This window comes from Calypte anna, chromosome 2, assembly GCF_003957555.1.
Source record: "Calypte anna isolate BGI_N300 chromosome 2, bCalAnn1_v1.p, whole genome shotgun sequence".
Classification (NCBI taxonomy): Eukaryota; Metazoa; Chordata; class Aves; order Apodiformes; family Trochilidae; genus Calypte; species Calypte anna.
Window position 1 is genome coordinate 139757447 of NC_044245.1, and position 22072 is coordinate 139779518.

Here is a 22072-nt window from a genome sequence, read left to right on the forward strand (position 1 = left end):
ACCTGTCGAGACCACATTACTACTGTGTCTTTGCAGGTTTTCCATTTAAAACACAACTTTGCCAAGCAGAGAAGCAAACAATTACATTTCAGAAGGTCTTTTACTTAGTGATACACTAAATAAGAGTATGTCAACACCACAAGAGCCTTCCATTTATAATATAAAATGGAAATTGGTGCTTTCAAGTAATTGTATTTCATGTGCACACATACTCAAATACATATTGTATATACACAAAGATATACAACATATATATATAATTTATACGTACATAAAAATGGGAAATCAGGAACTGTTTTCCCATTTTTGCAAGAAAAGATGGGGAAAAAGCAGATTCACTATCAAGACCTGAAATTTCTTAGTCTGAGTCGTTAGTATTATTAATGGAAAGTGGTTACATTTGGGCTCAAGAACGTTTTCACCCAGAACTTAGAAGAAAAATGGTACCCTTAGAAGAAAACAACACAGCAGACCTGCTAATTTTAGCATTTCTCAGCTAAGCAAGTAAAATCCTTTAGTATTTATCCTCATTACCAGGCTTGCTGCACTACTTAGGAGTGCTTTTAAGAATCGTTTCATATCATAAACTGAAAACTAAAGTAGAAAACCTGAATATAATTCCTCTAAGAAAGGAGTTACATCTTCTTTCTCACACAACTTTTATAATGGAGAATTTCTACAGAAGGTGAAATTCAGTCATTGTCCACATTGCCAGCAAGATTTTCACACTTTCATCTTCCCCATGTAGCAAAGTAGCAACAGGAAGAAAGATTTGACTGACTGCTGCCAACCAAAATAAGCTTTGAATACAGGGCACTGCTTCCACAAAGAGCAAAGCACAAAGCACAACTATTACACATTAAATGAATTGGCTTGCTTGTTACTTCAGTGCTCCCGCAAGAATGAGAAAGAAAAATACAAAATACTTGTATTCTGGTCCACAACCATGCTCTCCGTCTGGGGTGGCTGACTGCTTACATGAAACACATACTGAAATTTAAAAAACTTCATTTCAAATCTCTTCCTGGGAAAATGTGACACCTTACTCATCTTTCCAAGATCGGGAAAAAAATAATGAAAAAGGAATACTGAAGGAAGTAAAGGAATACTAAAGGAATATTAAATCCAGGTGAGAAGGTCTTGCAGCTGCCTTCAAAAAGAGCAATTTAGCAATGTCTTGACTAAATTTTAAGATAGTAAGATACAGATTATAGTTTAAACCAGGACAGTTATCACAGTATCTTCTGAGAGTAAATGCATGAATATTCACTTTCATAACCTTCTCCTCAGCTTCTCCTATGCAAACCCCATCTATTAATTTCATCAGGCTCCCAGCCACGCTTTATCACAAGCTTGCAGACTGTTTCTGACTGATGCACTAAAACAAACAGGAGAACCTCCCTATTTATTAACAAGCTAAGCTGTTTAGCTCGTGCTTGGCATCTGGAAGCTGCGGATTCCAGACACAAACATCAAGGTAAGACAGGTGGCAAGGTGATGACAGGAATACATTCACCTCTCCCCACCTGCACCTTCTATGTGTATAGCGCAGGCAGATACCTTAAAGCTTCAAAAATGCTTCAGACTCACCTAACTTACAGGTATATGGCTACAACTCACCTACCTGAGGACCGTCCTTCAGCGTAGCAGCCGCAGCAAGAGATGGGTTTCCCTGTAGCCTCTGCCATTAGCGGAGGCCACAGACACTGTGTCCTGTCATATTTCGCGCTAGGGCGATTAGTTGATGGAACTGCATCCTTCTGGTGGCAGGCCTGGGAATGGGCTGAGGAACAGGCCCCATTTGGTTCTTGATGTGCCCAGGTCTCCCCATATTGCTGACAGCTTCCCCTAGCTGATATGGGGTCTGTTAGGGCACAGAAGAGGTAGTGAAGGAAGAAGGTCAAAACTTAACCCAATAAGGAGTGTGTTAAGAAGGATACGGACTAAGACCTCCCTCTTCATATGGAAGTATGAAAAGATCACAGGCAGAAAACAAGCTTAAGCACAATGGCAAAAGTGCACAGGCATTTCATGGTTGAGTAGAGACTGATTTTCCCGATTCAGGAATTTACTCAGCAGTTAGACAAGGAAATCTGAAGGCTGCATTTGGAGCACTTTCACTGGAAATCAACATAAGAGCAAAACTAGTGATCTCATCTAAAGAATCAGCTACTGGGAACTACAGCATGCTGCCACCAGACAAGGAGATTGAGAAGAAACCAAACATCTCTAAACCCACTTTATCTTGATTGAGCTCATCATCTGTAAAAATCAAAAGTGATCCTAGTAGATTGGAGGAAGTGGGAAGCAGGACACTAAAACCTCTCACCCTCATCTGCCACAAATCAACACCTGTGTTAAGTTAGATCATTCCTACACAGCCACCACTTCAACAGAAGAATAGAGCAAACATGAAATATTACTGAACCATAATAAAGCATGCGAAGTACAGAATATCAACATCTCACCCTGAAATAATATAATTTGCAGTGCAGCTCTTCATTTTGCTTTCTTCTGGCACTCCTTGGTGTAGAGAGTGATGATATACATCCGACATCTCAAGAGCCTGTGTCTACATTCACTGCCTTTCTTCATTTTTTGTCAGCATCAGCCCTCTAAAGAAAACATCTATGGGCAATCCACCCCCCCACCCCTCCAGGACTGCCCAGAGCAGCTCACACATGTGTACATCAAAGAGGATTCACTGCTATGATGGGTGCACCTGATGACAGCAGAGCACCTATTTTGCCAGCACTGAATGATTTCTGTGCCACATTTCCTCTCTTGGTCACATGATTTTAGTTCTCTAGAATATATGGGAATGTACACAAGGTACATGCTATAATCTTACGATTCTTTTTTTTCTCCAGACTTTCTAGAAGCCTTTCTTGGTTACTGCGGTTTTTCTTTTTGCACAACACAGGAAGAAACATAAGTTCTTTGTGTTAAAAGCTGACAACTGTTATCATCCTGCAGTCTGGTAATAAAAAAAAATTAAAAGAAAAAACCCCACCAAACATGAATGAAGCTAGCTAAGGGAAAGAGTTATTATCAAAAATGTTTTATCAAGCTGTTAGATGGGCAGATCAAGAATCTGACTCCAGGGACCAAGGTCTGATGGCATTATGCTGCTTTGTGCAGCTCTTATCTGTGAGACTACAAAGCCCACAACTGAGGTTTTGTTGAAACAATCTCTGGTGAGATTAACACTCCCAGTTAGAGACACAAGTGTAGGGTTTTTTGTAGGAATAAATTTGCAGCTTACTAAAAAGGTCCCACGCAGAAAAGCCTCTCAACTCAAACTAATGCTTTTGTTTGTCTTCTAAATCTTAGATCATCAGAAAGTATTTTGCAGAAACAGCCTTTCAAACTATAGCTAACAGAAACTAAGCAATAAGATATTAAACAGGACCATCTGTTGAACTATCACTGTATAAACTTTGCAACATCATACTGAAATACATTTTTAAGTCTCATTCTGATATCCACCACGTGAGCCTCCAGGTATACAGAAGCACTGCAAGCAACCAAGTTTCACCTGAGCAATAACTGCTAAGATAAAAACACACAAAAACCTCATGGCAAGAGCCCTTCAAGAGATGACAAAGATTTGTTTAGGAAGAGTGTTAGTTGTTAGTATTTAAATGTCAGTGCCAACTTAGAGCTTTAACCATACTTCCTACTTTGTAGAAAAACAAATACAACTGATCCGTGCTCTTCAAAACAGAAGCACAAATGGTTTAAAGTGAATAGTTTAAATGAACAACTCTCATTCTGACTAGAGACACCACTGTCTATATGCAACTGTGCTATAAACAAAACCAAAGAGGGACAAAAAAGGTTTGGTCTTTTCACAAAAGCAGCATTCCTACAGTGACATCTAGACCTGTTCCCTGCCCACCACAAGATTTCTTCCAGACATGTAGAGAAGAGCCACAAGGCACGGATTTGCCCTTTCCAAGGGCATGCTACTATCAAAGTCACAAAGAGGCCTAGATCAAATGCACACTGATCTCTTGAGTACCTGCTATCACCTCCGCTGCAACAAGGACCATAAATTTCAGCCATGCATCAGAACCAGAAGTACCAAGGTTGTAATTAAGTGGATTTGGTTTTGTCAGGTTTTTGATTTGTTTAAGCAAAAGTGTCAAGTTGGCAAGAACAACCTATCACACACACACAAAAATAATTTGCTAATTATTTTCATCGGTGTTGCACAGCACAATGCTCAGGGATACATCTCAAAACCTCCCCAGTACATGCACACCTTCCCGCCTAAGAAACAACACTTCCAAGAAGCAATACGGACGAGCAGGCAGTGCAGGTCAGTGTAATTCATGAATGAGCTCCCAGACAGAGACTGCCCAGCGTCTCACATGAGCTCGGAAATCAATTTACTGCTGCACTACTGTCAAGAGGATTTTATGAGAGAAGCACTTTTCTACTCCTATTCCTAAAAAATGGCCACCCACGCCTCTCCAAAACTCCTGGTGAGATGAGAAACACCCCATGATTTGCCGTGCTGGGTCGCTCGAAGTTCTGAAGGTGCGGCAGATGCTTCTGGAAACTAAACTTCGGGTTGTGCTCCCAATTAATACCCGGCTCGGCTAAAACTGGGGGGCTCACGCCTCCGGGTGCCGTGTCCCGCTGGCTCGGCCCCAGGACTGACTCGGGCGAAGGCGGGAGGACCCGCCGCACCCAACGCCGAACTTCGAGGGCTCAGCCCCGCACCGGCCCGGCCCTTCCCACCCTCAGCGTAGCGCCGGGCCGGTGCGCGGAGTGCCGAGCCGGAGGTCTGCGGGAAGCGGCCACTCACCTTGGGCGATGGCGATGGACTCGAAACGGTGCAGCTCCCGCAGCAGGCAGGTCCGTTCGGTGGAGTGCAGGCTGTAGATGAAGTCTCGGGCCCCTTGCGTCGTGTTCAACGCCTCCATCGGCTCCTTGGGGTGGGTGCCCAGTGCCCGCCCGGGCGGCAGCGGCGGCGGCAGCCCCCGCGGGAGGAGCAGCCCCTCGCCACCGCCTCGCAGACTACCCAGGAGGCGCCGGCAGCAGCAGCGCGGCGGGCCACGCAGCGAGCCCAGGCAGGAGGAGGGTGAGGCGGCAGCGGGGCCCCCCGGCCGCCCTAGCAGCAGCACCGCCCGGCCGAGCCACGCCGACATGGGGCAGGGGAAGGGCGCGGCGCTCGGGCCGCCAGAAACGCCCGCCGCGGAGTCCCCGGGCCGCTGCCGGTGCTGCCGGATCGGATGCTGGTTCTGCTGGGCCCGGGGTACCCGCACCCAGTCACCGCCCCGCCGCCGCTCCCGCCAGCGGCGGCAGCGCCGCGCCCCGCCCCGCACCCCGCTCCGCACCACCCGGGCCGCTTCAAGCGCTGCCGCCCATGGCCCCGCGCCGGCGGCAGGGCAGGGTGGGGCGGGCCGGAGGGCTGCCGAGGGAGGCGGCTCCACGCAGGCGCGGCGGCGCCGGGGCCTCCATCCATCCTCGGGAGGACTGGGGTGGCGGAACGGAGGTTTCGCTGGTGTCTGGTACCGCCTCAGTCCCGGGGCCCAGCGTCCCTCGGCCGTGAGGGCGAATTCTCTTGGCTGCGGAGAAAGGTCGGGACGCGGCCTAGGGGCACGGAGGGCCTGAGGGGCAGCGAGGGTCAAGTGCCTTCAGTCCTCCAAACCCTGGAGCTTGGCGAAGGCTCCTGTTCCAAACTCGGAGTATTAATTCCATTATCAAGATGTCTCTAAGCCCACAGGACTTTTTCTTCGTAACAAAAGGTGTCCCCAGCCCAGGGCAGCCTCGTAGCAGAGTAACAAAACCAGGGGTTTGCTTGTCTTGCCCATTGCTCAGGCCCTTGCCTTGGGGTATTGCATATCCAGGTTTTGGTTTAATACACTCTAGCTGCACATAGCATTTGTATTTATTTTATGGATTGTCAGGCTTTGTGCTTGAACCACCCACTATGGTCTTTGGTTTGGGTTTTGCTTTTATTTCTAGTACTAATTGAGGATAAATACCATTTTACATCTTGTGGAATGGCAGATTTTTTAAAGCCAGATTTTACCTCTTCCGCTGTGTGGTCTGAACACTTCTCGAGAATATATGGTCAGGAGTATTCCAGGTTATGTTTTTTCAATGTGTTTTATTAAAAAAGTATTAGATTTTGTAGTTAGACTGCAAAGAAATAACCACAACCACAAGGGAGTAATTTATTGTGTACCTTGCTCGTTTAATATTAAGGTGACTTATGGAAGCACTCAATATTTACTGCTATATATCTAGGTCCTTTAATCTCAAAGGCAGCAGACTTTGTCCAGGTGTTTTTGGCAGGGCAGTTTGCTTCCATCCTAGAGTATTTAAAAGTATTTGCAGGGAGAAGTTAAAACTTTACATGAAAAAGCTGCTGTTTCTTTCCAGGTCCACTGCTGCAGTTAAGCTGTGGTGAAGATCTCATGACAGATAGGTCTAGATAGGTCTCTTACCTACAGTATGTGTTCAGTATTATGGATATTTGCATGTCATATGTAGAGATGGATATGTCATACTAGAGATGGAAAAGAAACTGAGCACAGAAATATAGAAAATAAGACATAAAGGCATAGCTATAATGTTATAATTAAGGTTATCACTCTGCTAGAGAGCTAGTGGAGATAGATTGCTGCTGGCTACAATTTCCAGTTAAATGCATTTTTGCCAAGCAACTAGTAGATCCTGCCTCTGAGATGAGATTTTTTACAGTTCTGTAGCTCTCTTCCAGTGCTTTCTGCTGACTGAGCTGCATTAAGCCTTTTACTATGCTCAGAACTGTATTTATCTTCCCAGGAGCTTTATTGAAAAAATGTTAGGTTCTGCTACTCCTCAGAGGCAACGTGGCAGTCAGGTTTTATTTCCTGAGAACTTTAAAGTTCGTTAAAACGTTAAAATTTTTGGAACAACTTTTTCAATAAAAAATGCAGAAATGCAGAACTTTCAGTGGGATTGCTGAACACCTGATAAAATGCCATCTGAAAAATAAGGAAAAAGTAAGTTTTCCAGATGCCAAAACTTTAATACTCCAATTTGACATATTTAGTCTTAGATTATATTATGCTTGATTTTATATTCACACAGGCTGATTGCATCAGTCTACAAAGAAGGAACATTGGTGCTTGGCAAGAAAGGAGACTTCCCTGTCTTTCCCATCAGCACAGCCCAAGCCAGCCAAGCATCTGTTGCAAAAGGTGAGTGCATTTGCATTATTCTTGAGGCATTTTGACAGTACTCAAAACATTGCAGGTGTTTTCAGAGACCAAATGAAAGAGTTTCTTTGGAAGAAGAGTTTCTTGTAACATGTCAGCCTCTGAATTGCTTCCCTGTAGACAGGATCTTGTGTGGATCTCTGATGAAATGAATATGAAATCAATGTCAGTGAATGGAGAGTTTCCACACAGCCTTTAGGTATTTGGGATATCAACCACATAGAAAAGTGCAAGCCTATTAAATAAGTAGACATGATACAATACAATTGCAAAAATAAAGTCATTACTTATATGTCAAGACAGAGATTAGGGTTGAGCAACCTGATCTAGGAGAAGGTGTCCCTGACCATGCAGGGTGGTTGGAACTAGATGGTGTTAAAGGTCCCTTCCAACTTTAGGCAATCTATGATTCTGTGATATGATCTGTGGTTTAGCAGACACTAAATTCTTCTATGGACAATAACATTGGCTTATGCCTTCCATAGCCTTTAAAACTACACTGAATAAATTGGAATAAAAATGTCTCTGGAGGTTCTATTCTTCAATGAAAGGAAATTAACTAGATAACCTAGTGGTTTTTTCCATAGTTCTTTTTTGGCACATTTTTTTAATGAAAAAGTGAAATTGGCTAAACTGACACTGTAATTACTTGATTCAGCAGGTGGTGTAGAATAACTTTTATTATTCCCTGACATTCCAGCAGAGTTTGTGAACCTGCCAAAAGACATATTTTTCACAATGTGCTTAAAAATGCATAAGTTTCCCTTTATTTTCTTGTTTTCTTGATGATACGTTAATTTTCTCCCAACATGATTCATTTTATGAGCAAGCAAACTAATAAAACTGGTTTACACATAAACTGAAAAAAGCAGGAGGAACATGCTTACAATACTACACAGAAAAATTGGCAATGTTCAGCCTTAAAAGCTAGAAAAATGCTTATGAAGAAATGAGCAAAAAATTACCACCCATCTTTACCAGAACTTCTACAAGGCCTTCTAAGGACTGCAGAGCTGTGAAACAAGTCTTTTGGTGCAGATTGGCAGGAAATATTAGGCAGCCTTCATCCTACGTAAATATAGGATGCACACTTACTAATTATATATTTATGTGGTAAAGTAAAATGATATTGTTCATGAAGAAAAAACAGTGAGGTTGATAAATACTGATACCAGAAATTGCAACTATGCATAGTTTGTTCTTTGCCACGTAAACAGTATATTTAGGCAAGTCCATATTTCTGGGAAGCTTCCAGATAAATATCTTCAGAGGGGCATTGACAAGGTCCTTTTCTTCTGCCTCACATTCCTGAAAAAAACGTGGCTTTTCTGGTCCTGCAATTGTTTATGGGCCTAAATTGTTTTTGTATGGGCAGATGGAGGAATCCAGAAAGAATGCAACAAAATGCTCACTGAAAAAAGGAGCCCTGAAATATACTGACCAATTGGTAAAATTCAGAGTCCTGTCTATGGTGTAAAATATGAATGTAAGATAAGATTAGAAGCTTAAAGTATCCTTACTGCTTATAGATATAGTGCAAAAACTTGCAAGATTTTGTCATTTAGAAGTTAAGTTATCTATAGTCTTGGGAGCCTGTAGATCAAGTACAAACAATCTTTCTATCATGGTTTCTCTCCTCATTCAGGCTTGAACAATCATATACATTATTATATTGATAAACACATTCTTTCAAGACAGTTTTTGGCTTAGGACCCCACTGTTTTTTTGCTGGGATAGAGCTGAAGTCCTTCATTGCAGCATGCATGGGGCAGTGCTTACATCATGTCAAGGCCATTTCTGGTCCTCATCTTGTTCATTGTAAGTTACTCCATTCTTTTACACTCAAGAAACAGGCACATTGTGTAGTTTAAACAAAGCTGAGGATCATGACAGGCAGTCTGAAGTAAGCTCCCTATGCAACACTGGATGTGAAAGGGATAGGATAGGGTTTGGATATATAAACATGGGGTTATCAAATGCAAGATGAGAAGTTCTTTTTTCTTTTCTCTTTTTTCTCTCTCTCTTCTCTCTTCCTCTTCCTCTTTCTCTTCTCTTCTGTTCTCTTCCTCTTCTCTTCCTCTTCTCTCCTCTCCCCTCCCTCTCCCCTCCCCCTCCTCTTCCCCCTCCCCCTCCTCTTCCCCCTCCCCCTCGTCTCTCCCTCTCCTCTCTCCTCTCTTTTTTCTTTCCTTTTCCTCTCTTCTCTTTTCTTCTCCTCTCCTCCACATCTCCTCCACCTCTCCTCCACCTCTCCTCCTCCTCTCCTCCTCCTCTCCTCCTCCTCTCCTCCTCCTCTCTTCCTCCTCTCTTCCTCCTCTCTTCCTCCTCTCTTCCTCCTCTCTTCCTCCTCTCCTCCTCCTCTCCTCCTCCTCTCCTCCTCCTCTCCTCCTCCTCTTCTCCTCCTCTTCTCCTCCTCTCCTCCTCCTCTCCTCCTCCTCTCCTCCTCCTCTCCTCCTCCTCTCCTCCTCCTCTCTTCCTCCTCTCTTCCTCCTCTCTTCCTCCTCTCTTCCTCCTCTCTTCCTCCTCTCTTCCTCCTCTCTTTCTCCTCCTCTTCTCCTCCTCCTCTTCTCCTCCTCCTCTTCTTCTCCTCCTCTTCTCCTCCTCCTCTTCTCCTCCTCCTCTTCTCCTCCTCCTCTTCTTCTCCTCTACTCTTCTCCTCTACTCTCCTCCTCTACTCTCCTCCTCTACTCTACTCTCCTCCTCTACTCTTCTCCTCCTCTACTCTTCTCCTCCTCTACTCTTCTCCTCCTCTACTCTTCTCCTCCTCTACTCTTCTCCTCCTCTACTCTTCTCCTCCTCTACTCTTCTCCTCCTCTTCTTCTCCTCTTTTTCTTCTCCTCTTCTCCTTCTCTCCTCCTCCTCCTCTCCTCCTCCTCCTCTCCTCCTCCTCCTCTCCTCCTCCTCTCCTCCTCTTCTTCTCTTCTCCTCTTCTTCTATTCCTCCCTCTCTCCCTCTCTCCATCTCTCCCTGTTTTTTCAGCTAGAGTGCCCTCAGCCTAAGATAAATTGAACATAGCTCAAAAAGTTGGGAGAATAATTAAAGATTTAGAAAAATGCTTCTTAGTAGGATACTCCAAAGATCCATTTATTCTCTTTATTAACTAGAAGTGTGTGAGTTTAAGGTAAACATAGTTCTAAGTAACTTAGTTTACAAAACATTTTCAGCACACAATAAAATTCTACAACAGTCACATCCATCAATGTATATTGATGTATGGCAAGTCATACTTGAAGCTGAAACTAAGCAGAATCAGACTTAACTGTACAAAATTTTCTTAATTAAATAAAAAGTAGGAAAATTCTCTGTTTCTTTATCTAAATATGTTATCTGCTTCAGTGCAGAGTTAACTGTATTCTTCATAGGATGGTAGAATGGGAGGGGTGTGAAGGGACTCATGGAGATCATCAAGTCCAATCCCCCTGCCAAAGCAGGATACTCTTGCTGCACCAGGTGTGCAAATCAGTATTACCAAGACCAAAGTGTGAAGTCTTGCTGTGTCACTAAATTCAAAATGACCCAATTAAGCTGATGTCCATCTGTTACAGGAAACTTGTGACTGCTACATTTATTTTACAATATTAGCATCTAGTCTACGTAAGTAGAAACCTGGCTCAAACAGGACAGTGAGTACCTGTTACATTGAGTATTTTAGGTGACAACTGTAATAATCATTACTGTATTTTTATAAATAAACAAAAGAAAGCACTGGTATCATTCCCAAAATTTGGATACACAAGTCTTATCCAGGAGACCAGCCAAGTAGCTGACATCATTCATCCATTCATGAAAGTGAAGAGTGCAAAAAATGGGATGAATCTGGATCCTAATCTCATAGGCAGGAACAGAAAACTGGCAATTGTAGCAAAGTATGAGATTTTGGGCATTATATCTTGGCCCCATTCCCTGCGTTCTCTCAAGGTCCACCCTCACCCTTTACTTTTTCCCTGTGCTCTTGCTGAGTGTTGCCAAAAAGCAATATGCAGAGTATGAAGTCTCCTCTGCAAGCTCTTTAAGGAAATGCTCTGAGCTAAAGAAGAGTCACAACAAGGCAAGACACTTAGCAGAATCGTTGTCAAAATTAAATGCGAAAAAGTTGGAAAGGAGAATGAACATTGTGAGTCAGGAACAAGCCCAAACTTCAGTCACAAGCCACTTGTCACAACTTAGTGGTTTGGGCAGACCAAAAACCAGAGGACAGAATTGTTATCTGTTACCCTCCCCTCCCCCCTTCCAAGGGAAGATAAAGGAGAATAAGGATGATAATCTTAAAATTGGAAAATAAAACTGCAAACAGGTTTACAGGAATGGCAGTAGCACGTGGGATAAAGAACCAAAATACAAATGTATACAAATATACATACAGCCCGGTCTGGATGCTGTCAGGGATAGGTGCCTGAGGGTCTCTTGCAGCAGGGTCAGCTCAGGAGGGGCTCCACAGCTCTTGCTAGAGCCCGATGGATGTGGATTCTGAAGAGCAGGTGGGGAGCTGGGGGTAAAGGAGCGCAGGAGAACAGCAGCGAAAGGAGGAGGGGGCGGAAGAGAGGAGAGGCTGCGGGCTGCCTGAGCTTGGTAGAGTACGGGCAGGGAATGGGAGGGAATACAACCCTCTGTGTTCTGCCCCTGTCAGAGCCTGAAATCCCTCCCTCTGTAGTGCCTCACTCAAACTGTAACACCACTTTATATGGAGAGCAGGTTATCCCATACCTCCCTGTTGTGGGGTCTCTTACATTCATGCAAAGGTCAGACATCCATCACTGTTGAAGATGAGGTTTATGAACCAGAGGGACAGAGGGCTCCATGAACAATGTCCAAACCAATGCTGCTGGTCTCTCTCACATTCTAAGCTATATGGAAGATCCTAGAGTGGGTACACTCAAATAGTTCTGTGTAATAAAGAATGCTTGCTGCCAGTTGTCTGTATCTCACTTATGAAATGGAAGAATTTATCTTGCTTTTAAACTGCTTAAATTCATTTCTTTTGAATTTTTCAGGACCTCAGTAGCCTGTGGGAGAATGTAGTGTGAATAAAGTACCTGTGTTCTCTCAGGCAGAGAATAATTATGTGTCTGAATTTTTCATTGCTTTGTTTTTTTTAAAAGAAAAAGAAACAAAACAAGCAGATCAGCCTTTAGTCTATTTATTACCAATGCAGTAGACCATTACTGTACTCTTTAGTTTTCTTTTTTGTTCTCAGTCTACAGCAAAGACTGTTTGAATTAAATTCTTTTCAAATGTGGGTTCAGTAAATATACAGAATATGCATGTGGGCATAAAAGGTGCTGCAGCATCTGAAAACATCTTTATTGATTTATTGGCCTGTTTTCCCCAAGTACTTCAATGCCAGATGGAAATTATTTTCAAGATCTTTCTGTTAAAAAAAATCAGATGGAGAGGAGATAAATTGCCTTTGTGGGAATGAATGTGATATGTAGGTATCTCTATCTGACAAACAGAGGGTTTGAGCCAGCAGTCAGGTACCTAATTTCAGGTACTTGAAATTATACAGGCTCAGTGGAGCTATGCCACTTCTTTCACCCACTGTAATACTTCATAACCATTCAGTTTATAGTATTGCTATAACAGGAAAATTAACTAAAACATTTTATTGTTATTTTTCTTTTTATTTTTATTTCACTGGTTTTTTATGCGCTTGTGCAACTACGAGAAATAAAGATGCTAAAAAGCTTGCTCCCAACAATGGTTCTCAGCATTTAAGGCTGATTGTCCACAGCAAGGACAGCCAGAGCCTGTCCTACCTGAATTCTTTACAGCCATGTAATCCAAGAAACTGTGAATTTAATTTTATTACTGTGCTTCATAATTGACCAGACCTCAGTGATCTCTGCCAGGAATGTAAGGTCATTTGTTTCTTACATTTCAGCTTTGTGATGCCTCTTGGAATTTTGCCCCTTACTCCCTGAATCCTGTGTGATCTGGATCAGCCACAGGAACAGTTTTGACTCTGTTACCCTTGTAGAGTTTCTGTCAGTCTCCTTTGTCTGCCTGAGCTGTGTTTGCCTCTGGCCTTTACTGCCAGAACTTCAGATTTCCGTGGACTGCAGAATCAGAGCAACCAGTTCAGATTTAGACTTTAATTTAGATATGTGTGGTGGCATCTGCAGTGTAGGTGTCTGTGTTCAGGTGTCTCTAATTCCAATGCAGACAGGAAGAGATGCAGACACCTCAGAAGGGCAACCCACATGACTTATCTTAGAGGCCTGTCTGATGATGAGCTCAACCACCCTCTACTCAGTCCTGGCTATCAGCACAGATTGTAAATCAAATCCTGAGTGACTGACTCTTAGATACTTCCAGATGCATAAGCCTCACCACCTCAAAACTTTACTCAAAACCACCCTGAAAGCACGGATACACTGCTTTTTCCTCAGATTATACTTTTACTTACACTACTTTTTCTGCTGCAGTTCCTGAGTAGGATTTGAAACCTGGTCATCTGAGTGCTTGTTCTCCATCAGGAAATAAATACACAGGACAACAGGACATGAGCTGAATGTGTGGGATTTTGGCTTTTCTGATGATTTGTGCAGAAAAAGGGATCTGCATCTTGTACCAGGGTACGTGGCAGAAGGTAAATTCCACAATCTAAACCAACTTCATATCTATCCCCTTCTTTTTACTGTTCTCTCTCAGACTAATCCAGAACATAAATTTGTTCTGTCAGTATAAACTGTTACCTCAAGAACAACAAATTTTTTCTGGAAATTATGTATTTTGGCCTAAAAAAAAAATAATTAGGCTTTTGTGTATGAAATATAATGGTGGGTGAAACAACTGATTTTCTAGAATTAGCTAGCCATGAGTCACCATAGGACCTATTTGTTGATACCAGGCATTGCTCTTTTATGCTGTATTGCCACTAACAAATGTGATTTTAAAATGATTTACAAAATTATTCCTGTCAAGGATTTGGAAGCACATTGTGACTGACAAAATAGGTGGTAATGCAGACATGGTGTGAAGGACCTGAGGCAAATGTTCCTCTCTTGACATATTAAGGATATTTGGGGGTCTCCAGAGAGGCAGCTTCCAAGCTCAAACTCCCAGTGCCACTTAGAAATACAAGCAGAATTGTGAGCAGAAGTTTTGTTCTTGCTGTTGCTATGAGCAAATTATTGATAATGTAATTAATTCCCCCTCTCCTATATGCAAGCTCATTTTGTGATTATACAAAGAAAAAGAACCAACTCTTCCACATGTGTGACAGAAAAATGCATTGTGCTCACTTGTGTTCATTGTGTGTCTGTATTTTTGCGATTCTATATTCTTACTATTTTCTCTTAAAAATTACTTCACAAGGCATAGATACCAATGGAATTGAGATTTGAGCCTTTTATTTAACATGGCACATAAAAATAAGATAGGGTTACAAGATGAAAATTTTTCAGAATAAGCAATCTGAAGTCTCGTCATGAACAAGGACCTTTTTTTTAGTAAATTGGCAGTGTGTATCAGACACCAGGAAACACATCTTAAGAGATTCTCAACAGTAGAAATTGCCTTTGGTTTTTCTGTGTTACAGAAAGTTGCAGTTGTTTCCGTGGCTGGGTAATTTCATTACCAAAGCATAGCTGGCTGAAGAGATCTGTGATGAGCACATATGAAATTTTAGGGGTAGAATACAAGAAGAGCAACTTATAATACCTATAAAATGGGAATAACATCAATGAATCAGCATAGAAAGATGTCCATACTTTTTTATTCTGATCCAGTCTCTGCCATTCATTTCTCATTTACCTAGAGCTCTTGCTTAGGTTTAATATATGGAAAACACTTGAAAATGACCCTGCAGCTTGCACCTAAATCAGAGATTTAGAATAATGTTGTACTGCTTCTTTTCTACAAAACACCCTTTAGGTTATGGTTCCTTTTTTTTTTTTTTTTTTTTTTTTTTTTTGTTACAGTCTGGGGCTTGCAAAGTGCAAGTGCAAAGTGCATTTTGTTAATGTCAAGGTTTTTATCATAATTAAAATTACTAGAAACTTACATTAAAAAATTTTAAAAGATTCTTATGTAAATTTAAAACTTGAGCTCTCAAAACCCCCACTCTATTGTATCATGACAATCATTAAAACTATAAGGGATTGCCCATGCTGGAACTCTGCTGTAGGGTAGGGAGAGGTTGGAACTGCTTGCACATGACTTTTAGGTCTTCTCAGTGTTGCTGGCCCCATTAGCTCCAAATAACATGAAGAGGATCCTTATCTCTTCTGAAGATCAGATAGCAACTGAGGCAGCAGAAAGTTAGGGATAAGTGTTCTCTAATTTGAAGGGCAGGGCTTCTTACAGCCCTGTAATCTGTAAATTCATGTTCTGTTCATGTGCTAATTATGTCTTCACAACTCTGTGAATATTATTTATAATCAAACGAGTAAGGTAAGGCTTCTACAAGTGTTTTTAACAAACTATGCCAATTTTCCAAGCTATCTGGATAACTAAACTTTACATCTTAACAAATTTCTGAGTATATTTGATCCTAAATTGAGGTCAAAGACAAAAACACCAAGATTAACATTCTAATACACATTCTGCTAGTGTCTGCCAAATAAAAAAAAAGAAAATCAAAAGCTTAATTTTTTTTATTATGATGAGGCCTTTTAAACTACTTTGACAATGTAGAACATCTGCAAAATTCAGAGAACTTAAGTCTACAGCTTTTAGAAGCCCTTTTATTCTAATACTGACAGAAAGCATCTGTCATAGAAGAAATCTTAAGGGCCAAGAATCTAACTGAGAACAAATCAAAGCTTCATGAGCTCTTGAGAGGTCTATGCAACTGTAACACAACCAGCCAGGACCATCAAGAATTTGTACAGTCTTATATAAAATATGTAATTATGTATAAAATATGTTGCAGAACCTGTTTTAAATTCTATTTGTGCATGCACTTTACCTCTGGGTGTGTTCTCTCTTGTTTTGGAAGATGTGATGGAAGCTTCTTTTTTTTTTTCATCCTGTTCTCAGCAAATCATCAGGAAGTGAATTGCTCAATAGCAGATTTAACAACCAAAGAAAAACGAGAGCCCATGTAGTTTCCTTTATAATCAGAAAATTAAAGAAAAAAACTTGTCTCAGTGTTTAGAATGATATGCTATAAGGATCCAGTTATGGACAAGTGGGAATTTACATGCAATAGGTAAAATTCTGTGCTTAGAAGGATGGGGTAATATACATATTCATAAAGATTAATACATAATCATCTTTAAGGATTAAATTACAAGCCCTTCTTTTTTGTCTTACTGGTTCAAATACTCACACCAGTACGATTGCTGCAGCTGCTGCAAACATTGTGAGGGAATGAGGCCCTGATGGAAGCAGGAGGTGCAGCAGGCAGAGAAGTCCAGCACTGACTATTGTAATGTTAGTGATAAAGATTTTCAGCAACCAAGGATTCACAGGTAATATCTCCTCTTGCCCTTCTGATAACACATTTATGTAGCACTTTTTACCTTTAAAGAGATAGATACCTGTGTATCTACTGAATTGATTCTCACTAGAAGGAGGTGCTTCCACTTTATTTTACAAGCAGTGAAAACACTGATAGTGAATCACTGGTGTGCCCAGTCTCATGCACTGCTTGTGAGACTTACTCATTTGATTCCCTCTTCATCATCTCCTGCTCTGGCACTTCCAGGTCAGGTGCTTGCTGTACAGCCACATGGGCTCTCTCCTGCTTCCTGAGGCCACAGAGGGGATGGGACAGGTGACCTGCTCTGCCCTGCATCCCTGTGTCACACCCAGCAGTGCCCCAGGCCAGGGACCCCTTCCAGAAGCAGCAGCTGTGGGGTTGCATCAGTGGTGATGCAGATTGTGACCTGAGACATGGGCATGCAGCCCAGCCTGGGAACCACGGGACAGATGGACAGCTCATCCTTGGGCATCCAGTCACATCTCCCATCAGATGAGCAGAGGAGATGATCCCATATGGGATCAGAAGAAAAGTTAGACATAAATTATTTGCAAAATCTACAGTAAGATGAAAAATTCAAGCTAAGTTCAAAGTATTTCAGCTAACACTGCTTTTAATGCTGTTGAAGTCCCAGTGCAGCCTGGATTGGCTTTAAAGCCTTCTAAAATGTTTGGTGGTTTGTTTTGGGTTTTTTTAAAATCCAGTAAAAAAAGTCCAGGCCACCTAAAGCTTTGTCTACACAGTAGTTTCAACCAAGTTTAAGTTGAGACAGCATCTCCCCCTGCGCAGAAGTTTTTTAAATACTTAGAAACAATTGTATCTACCCTGAAGTCTCATCTTTGCCACAGTCTCTTCAGAGTCTGCTGGAGGCCACCACCTCTCCTAAATTAACATAGGATATTAGGAACACAGATCATAGAATCATAGAATTGGCTGGGTTGGAAGGGACCTCATAGATCATCGAGTCCAACCCTTGAACCACTACAGCTGCAGTTCCCAGCCCATGGCACTGAGTGCCACATCCAGTCTCTTTTTAAATATCTCCAGACACGGAGAATCCACTACTTCCCTGGGCAGCCCATTCCAATGCTTGATCACCCTCTCCGTAAAGAAATTCTTTCTAATATCCAACCAAAACCTGCCCTGGCACAACTTAAGACCTCTTGTCTTGTTGAACGTCGTCTGGCAAAAAAGACCAACCCCCACCTGGCTACAACCTCCCTTCAGATAGTTGTAGAGAGTGATGAGGTCTCCCCTGATGGTAGGAAAAAACAGATCTATCATGTTTTGAGTAGACTGCAACAGTTTCCATGTAGTAAGTTGTGTTTGAAACAATGTGTCAATGTAAGTTTCTCATGTTAATAACAAGTATTAGTGCACTGCAATATCTTCTTTTCTCCATTTATATATTTACTACTTAAAATGCTGTTTAAGGCAGTGATCAAATACCATAAAGTCTTCTCTACGCCCTTAGAGAGGGACAGATTTTTTCTAGCCAGATAGAAGTTCTCTGTGAATGATAAACAAGGTCTCGTTAGGAATGTGAGCTGTGCCTCCTCTCTGAAACACCCCATCTCAGAACAGTTACTCAGAATCCTGGAGCAAATTTCGATCTAAAGCCCATCTCCAGGCAGCCACCCAATTGCACTCTGGAGCTTTCCTCAAAACAATGACAAGGTTAAAGTACAGCTCCTTCCAGAGGTGATTCAGGGTAATTCTCACAAGGGGAGCCCAGCAAGAAAGAGAAGAGCTTTGGAAGATATTGTGACAGTGATTAATGCATTTTACTAATTCAGTTTTAGCCCTGTTATGATTTGCATCATGGAGTATACAAAATCAATTCCATATGAGCTTAGGACAAATACAGACAAAGGAGGACCAATTTCTCTAAGTGTTATTCAATACAGGAAAATCACAAAGCTAAAAACTATCAGCCCTCTTCAAATAAAATACTTATAGAAAACAGAAATAAATGGGTGCAGCATACTATGCAGTAACACTCACAGACAGACCTGCTGGAAGAAAGTATGGAAAGCCCACTTTTCTTTTTCTCATTTACTTTAAAGATCTCTTCTTGGTCTGAATTTGTTATGCCTGTGACAAAAATGAGGAGGATTTTGCAGAGTAAGCACATGTGCTCCTAGCTCTTAAGAGAGATTTTCCACTGAGTTATTTTTTGTGTAGTCATGTGAGGGTGACTTGGAGGCCACAAAGCTCTGACGAATGGTTCCTCCACAGATGTCAGAGAACTCTACATTATTTTACATGGACCAAATGCTTATTTTGGCATTTCACTACAGCTTAAGAATCCCAAGCTCAGATGCAATGGACTGTCTGTAAAACTTGATTCCAAATTGGCAAATTGGCTGATCTCAGTGCTTCTCTTTAGTTTCAAATTAAAGCTTCATTTGACCACTAACAGTCTTCATGCATTCATTCAAAATATCAAACTTGAAAGTTTGTATTACTTGATAAACTTGAAAAAAAAAAAAAGTAATTTAAGTGAAAAATCAGCTATGTTAATTTTAAAACTTTTTTTCTAGCTCCCAAGAGATTTATCATACCAAAATATGCTGTATCAATAAGATACTTGATTGTTTTGTCCAGTGTCTGATTGTCATGAGTGAGAAAGGTTTTAGGCAACAGCACAAAAAGGATAAATATCTCCTTAACCATGTGTCTTTAATGGTTTCCTCATCTCCTGAAACATAAAGGTTTATATCCATTTTCCATATTCATATGCATGTCCAAATCCTAATCCATATAAATATTTAGCTCTTTTCAGCTGAGGTGTTTCATTCAGTATAATCCAGCAGCAAAAATATATTAATGTACTACACTGTTGTAATATTTACTGATATTTGCTTTTCTTTGGCCTTATCCCAATTTTATCTGTTCCTACTATATGACTGTACTTTGCCTGTGTAAGCAATAGGGAAGCTTTTTTGAAAGGTTCTGAAATCCGTGAATGAAAACCATTTTCTCTCCTTGACATATAATGAGATTCTTTCAATGACTAACTCTAGGCAGTAGTGATTGAACTCAGCAGCTCTCTTAGCATACCTGTCCTCTCACTTCTTTTATCTTGGATTAATGGTGTCACTGTTCTTCCTGCTACCCACACTTTCTAAGCTGTGTGTCATTTGTTTGTTCCTTTTTTAAATCTTTCTTTTCCACTTCACCTGATAAGAAATTACTCATTCTCAGCTTCACAGCCTCACCAGATGCCCCATTAGCCTCCATTTTCCCTTCTTCCTGCATTCACTAACTGACCTAATTCTTGTGTTTTCTTTCTCACAATTTAGGCCTCAGTCCTGAATCTTAAAGAAGAAACCTCACCAGTACTCCAGAGCCTGTCCCTGTCTACCCTCTCCACTCAGAATTCTGGCCTGCAGCATCAAGAGAAACAGCTGGATTTAGAAACACCTTCTGGCTTGCATGCATGGTCAGCCAGACACATCTGTGGGTAATAAAATAGAAGTCAATATAAGTATTTTAGGAACAGCAAATCACTCTTGAATTATTTTGATGTTGTGCTTGACATTTCATGTTATTTTTGCTGGTTCTGGAGGGTGGAAGATGGTGAGGGGGAGTGAAACCTACTGTCATGTTTTTTGCTATGAAGTTTCATGGCATCTTTACCATTAACTGTCTTCAAATACTCTTAATTTTGAGATAATCACTTTACTGTGCACCGTGGGCTGAAAGGAATAGTGTCTCTTCATGCAAACTTGATTATTGATTATGGAACTTGGAAACTTAGTTTTTGTACTGTGTAGTTGATGAAAACATGATGCTTTCTGCGTTTTTCCCGCCCTGGAATATATTCTGTCTTTGCCATCACCAAATGTTTTTGTGGATCCTTATCAGAATTAGAAGGATCCCATTAAAATGCAATTGTTAAGGCTTAAGTTTTTTGTGTTATGGAAGGATTCATTAGCACCTCAACTGAATTCAAAATCAGAAGATGAATTCTTTGTTATATGTGAAACTTAGACTGTTACATTAGTTCCTATTTGTTTTTAGGACACCCTCATGGGAAAAGAAGAAAGCAGTTTTCTCAGCCTTTGCTGTAGACGTTCAGTTTTACATATTCTAAATTTGTAGAATGAGCTTCTAATTGTTTACTGACAGAAATATCCCATACAAAATTAGTTCACTCAAAATCTCTTCTTCTATTTTCTGTCACAAAGCTCCAGCATCCAGGTAAGTGATACATTATTACTGGCTCAAATGATTTAAAAGCAATCTGAAAATGCAAGATTTTAGAAGAATTTATTCTTTCTAATAAAGTGTTTTTCTACTTATTTCTAGCAAAGCAACAGAGAAGCTTAAGTATGTTACATTAGAGAGGACAGTATCTGTGGCTCAGGTGAAGCTGGTGAGTGATACCCTGCAGTAATTTTTTCCCCAGTAAGTTCAGGTTAGCTGCATGTTACAGGGAAGGAAAAGCATCCTGCTCCATTCATTCACTGCAGGATCCTGGGGCTGCTGCACACAGTAACTTCTGGTCTGATCCTGGGTGGGCAGTGGAGAACCAGGGGCAGGGAGGATTACAGCCTGAGGTCTTTCAGAGACAAACCCAAGCCTGCACTGGTAGACAAACAAGGAACTGGGCAAGGACTAAAAAGATGCAGAGGCTTGTGTGGGGCATATGTAAAGGCAACTACTGCAGAGAGTGCAACCACCTCTCTTCAGCAGCCATCTAGTAGGGCAGTGTAGACACAGCTGATGACAGACCTCTCAGATGCCTTTGTATTCCCAGCCTGCAGAGCACTGTGCCTGTATCTGCATCCATAAGCAGCTGGAGACATCAGCTTGCAGCCTCAGAGCCCAGCCAGCTGGGAACCACTCTGCATGTTCCTCTGCCTTTGTTTTAATAGTAAGTAAAGCCTCAGAAGGAGTTGGTTTTCTCTCATGTCAGCAATCCACAGCCATCACAGTTTTTGCAGCACCTGATGAGTTAACAAAGAGGATGGGTGAGAGGTATTACTCAGATCTGTGTGCAGACATCATGCAGGGCTGGAGAAGGGGAGGAGGGCTCCAGAAGCCTCACATCAAATGGAAACCACATCTGACCAGAAAGTATCAAAGCTGCAGCTGCAACCCTCTTGCCCTCCCCCAGAAAAACCACCTTGCTGAGAAATACCTGCCAGCCTGGAACTGGCTCCAGCAAACAAACCAGGTGATAAGAATGGAAGGAGACAGTAACAAAAATCCTGGCCCAGTTGCTTCAGTTGCAAAACTCTACTTCAGGGGACCAAAATTTTATACCTTCCACTCAGCTCTTGGAGTGCGTCTCCTTAAAATTAGGAGTGATTAGGAGAGAGCCAGCAATCACTTTGAAGAGCCCATTAACAGATAAATGAATCCTGAAAATTTCCTTGCTCCCAGCTCTTGCTTAAACTGATCTTCCTGCTGTACAGAA

The 22072-nt window shown here is 41.7% G+C and overlaps 1 protein-coding gene and 1 long non-coding RNA gene across 4 annotated transcripts in view; one reads left to right on the top strand and one right to left on the bottom strand.

Moving 5' to 3' along the window:
• The window catches only part of TMEM65 (transmembrane protein 65), a 34237-nt gene extending 28909 nt beyond the window's left edge, over window positions 1-5328 (bottom strand). For both annotated transcript variants that reach the window (XM_030444449.1, XM_030444448.1), the window contains exon 1: window positions 4817-5328. In XM_030444449.1, the coding sequence (XP_030300309.1) occupies window positions 4817-5159 (343 nt within the window). In that variant the 5' untranslated portion in view covers window positions 5160-5328. The remainder of the gene's footprint in view (window positions 1-4816) is intronic.
• On the top strand, window positions 4870-20414 carry LOC115597798. Of its 2 annotated transcripts, XR_003987175.1 has the most exons (4): window positions 4870-4946; window positions 7093-7202; window positions 13643-13792; window positions 19950-20414. It is a non-coding gene; the product is annotated as an uncharacterized LOC115597798 (long non-coding RNA). The 2 variants fall into 2 exon arrangements; XR_003987176.1 differs by lacking the exon at window positions 13643-13792.
• Window positions 20415-22072: the final 1658 nt, after the last annotated feature.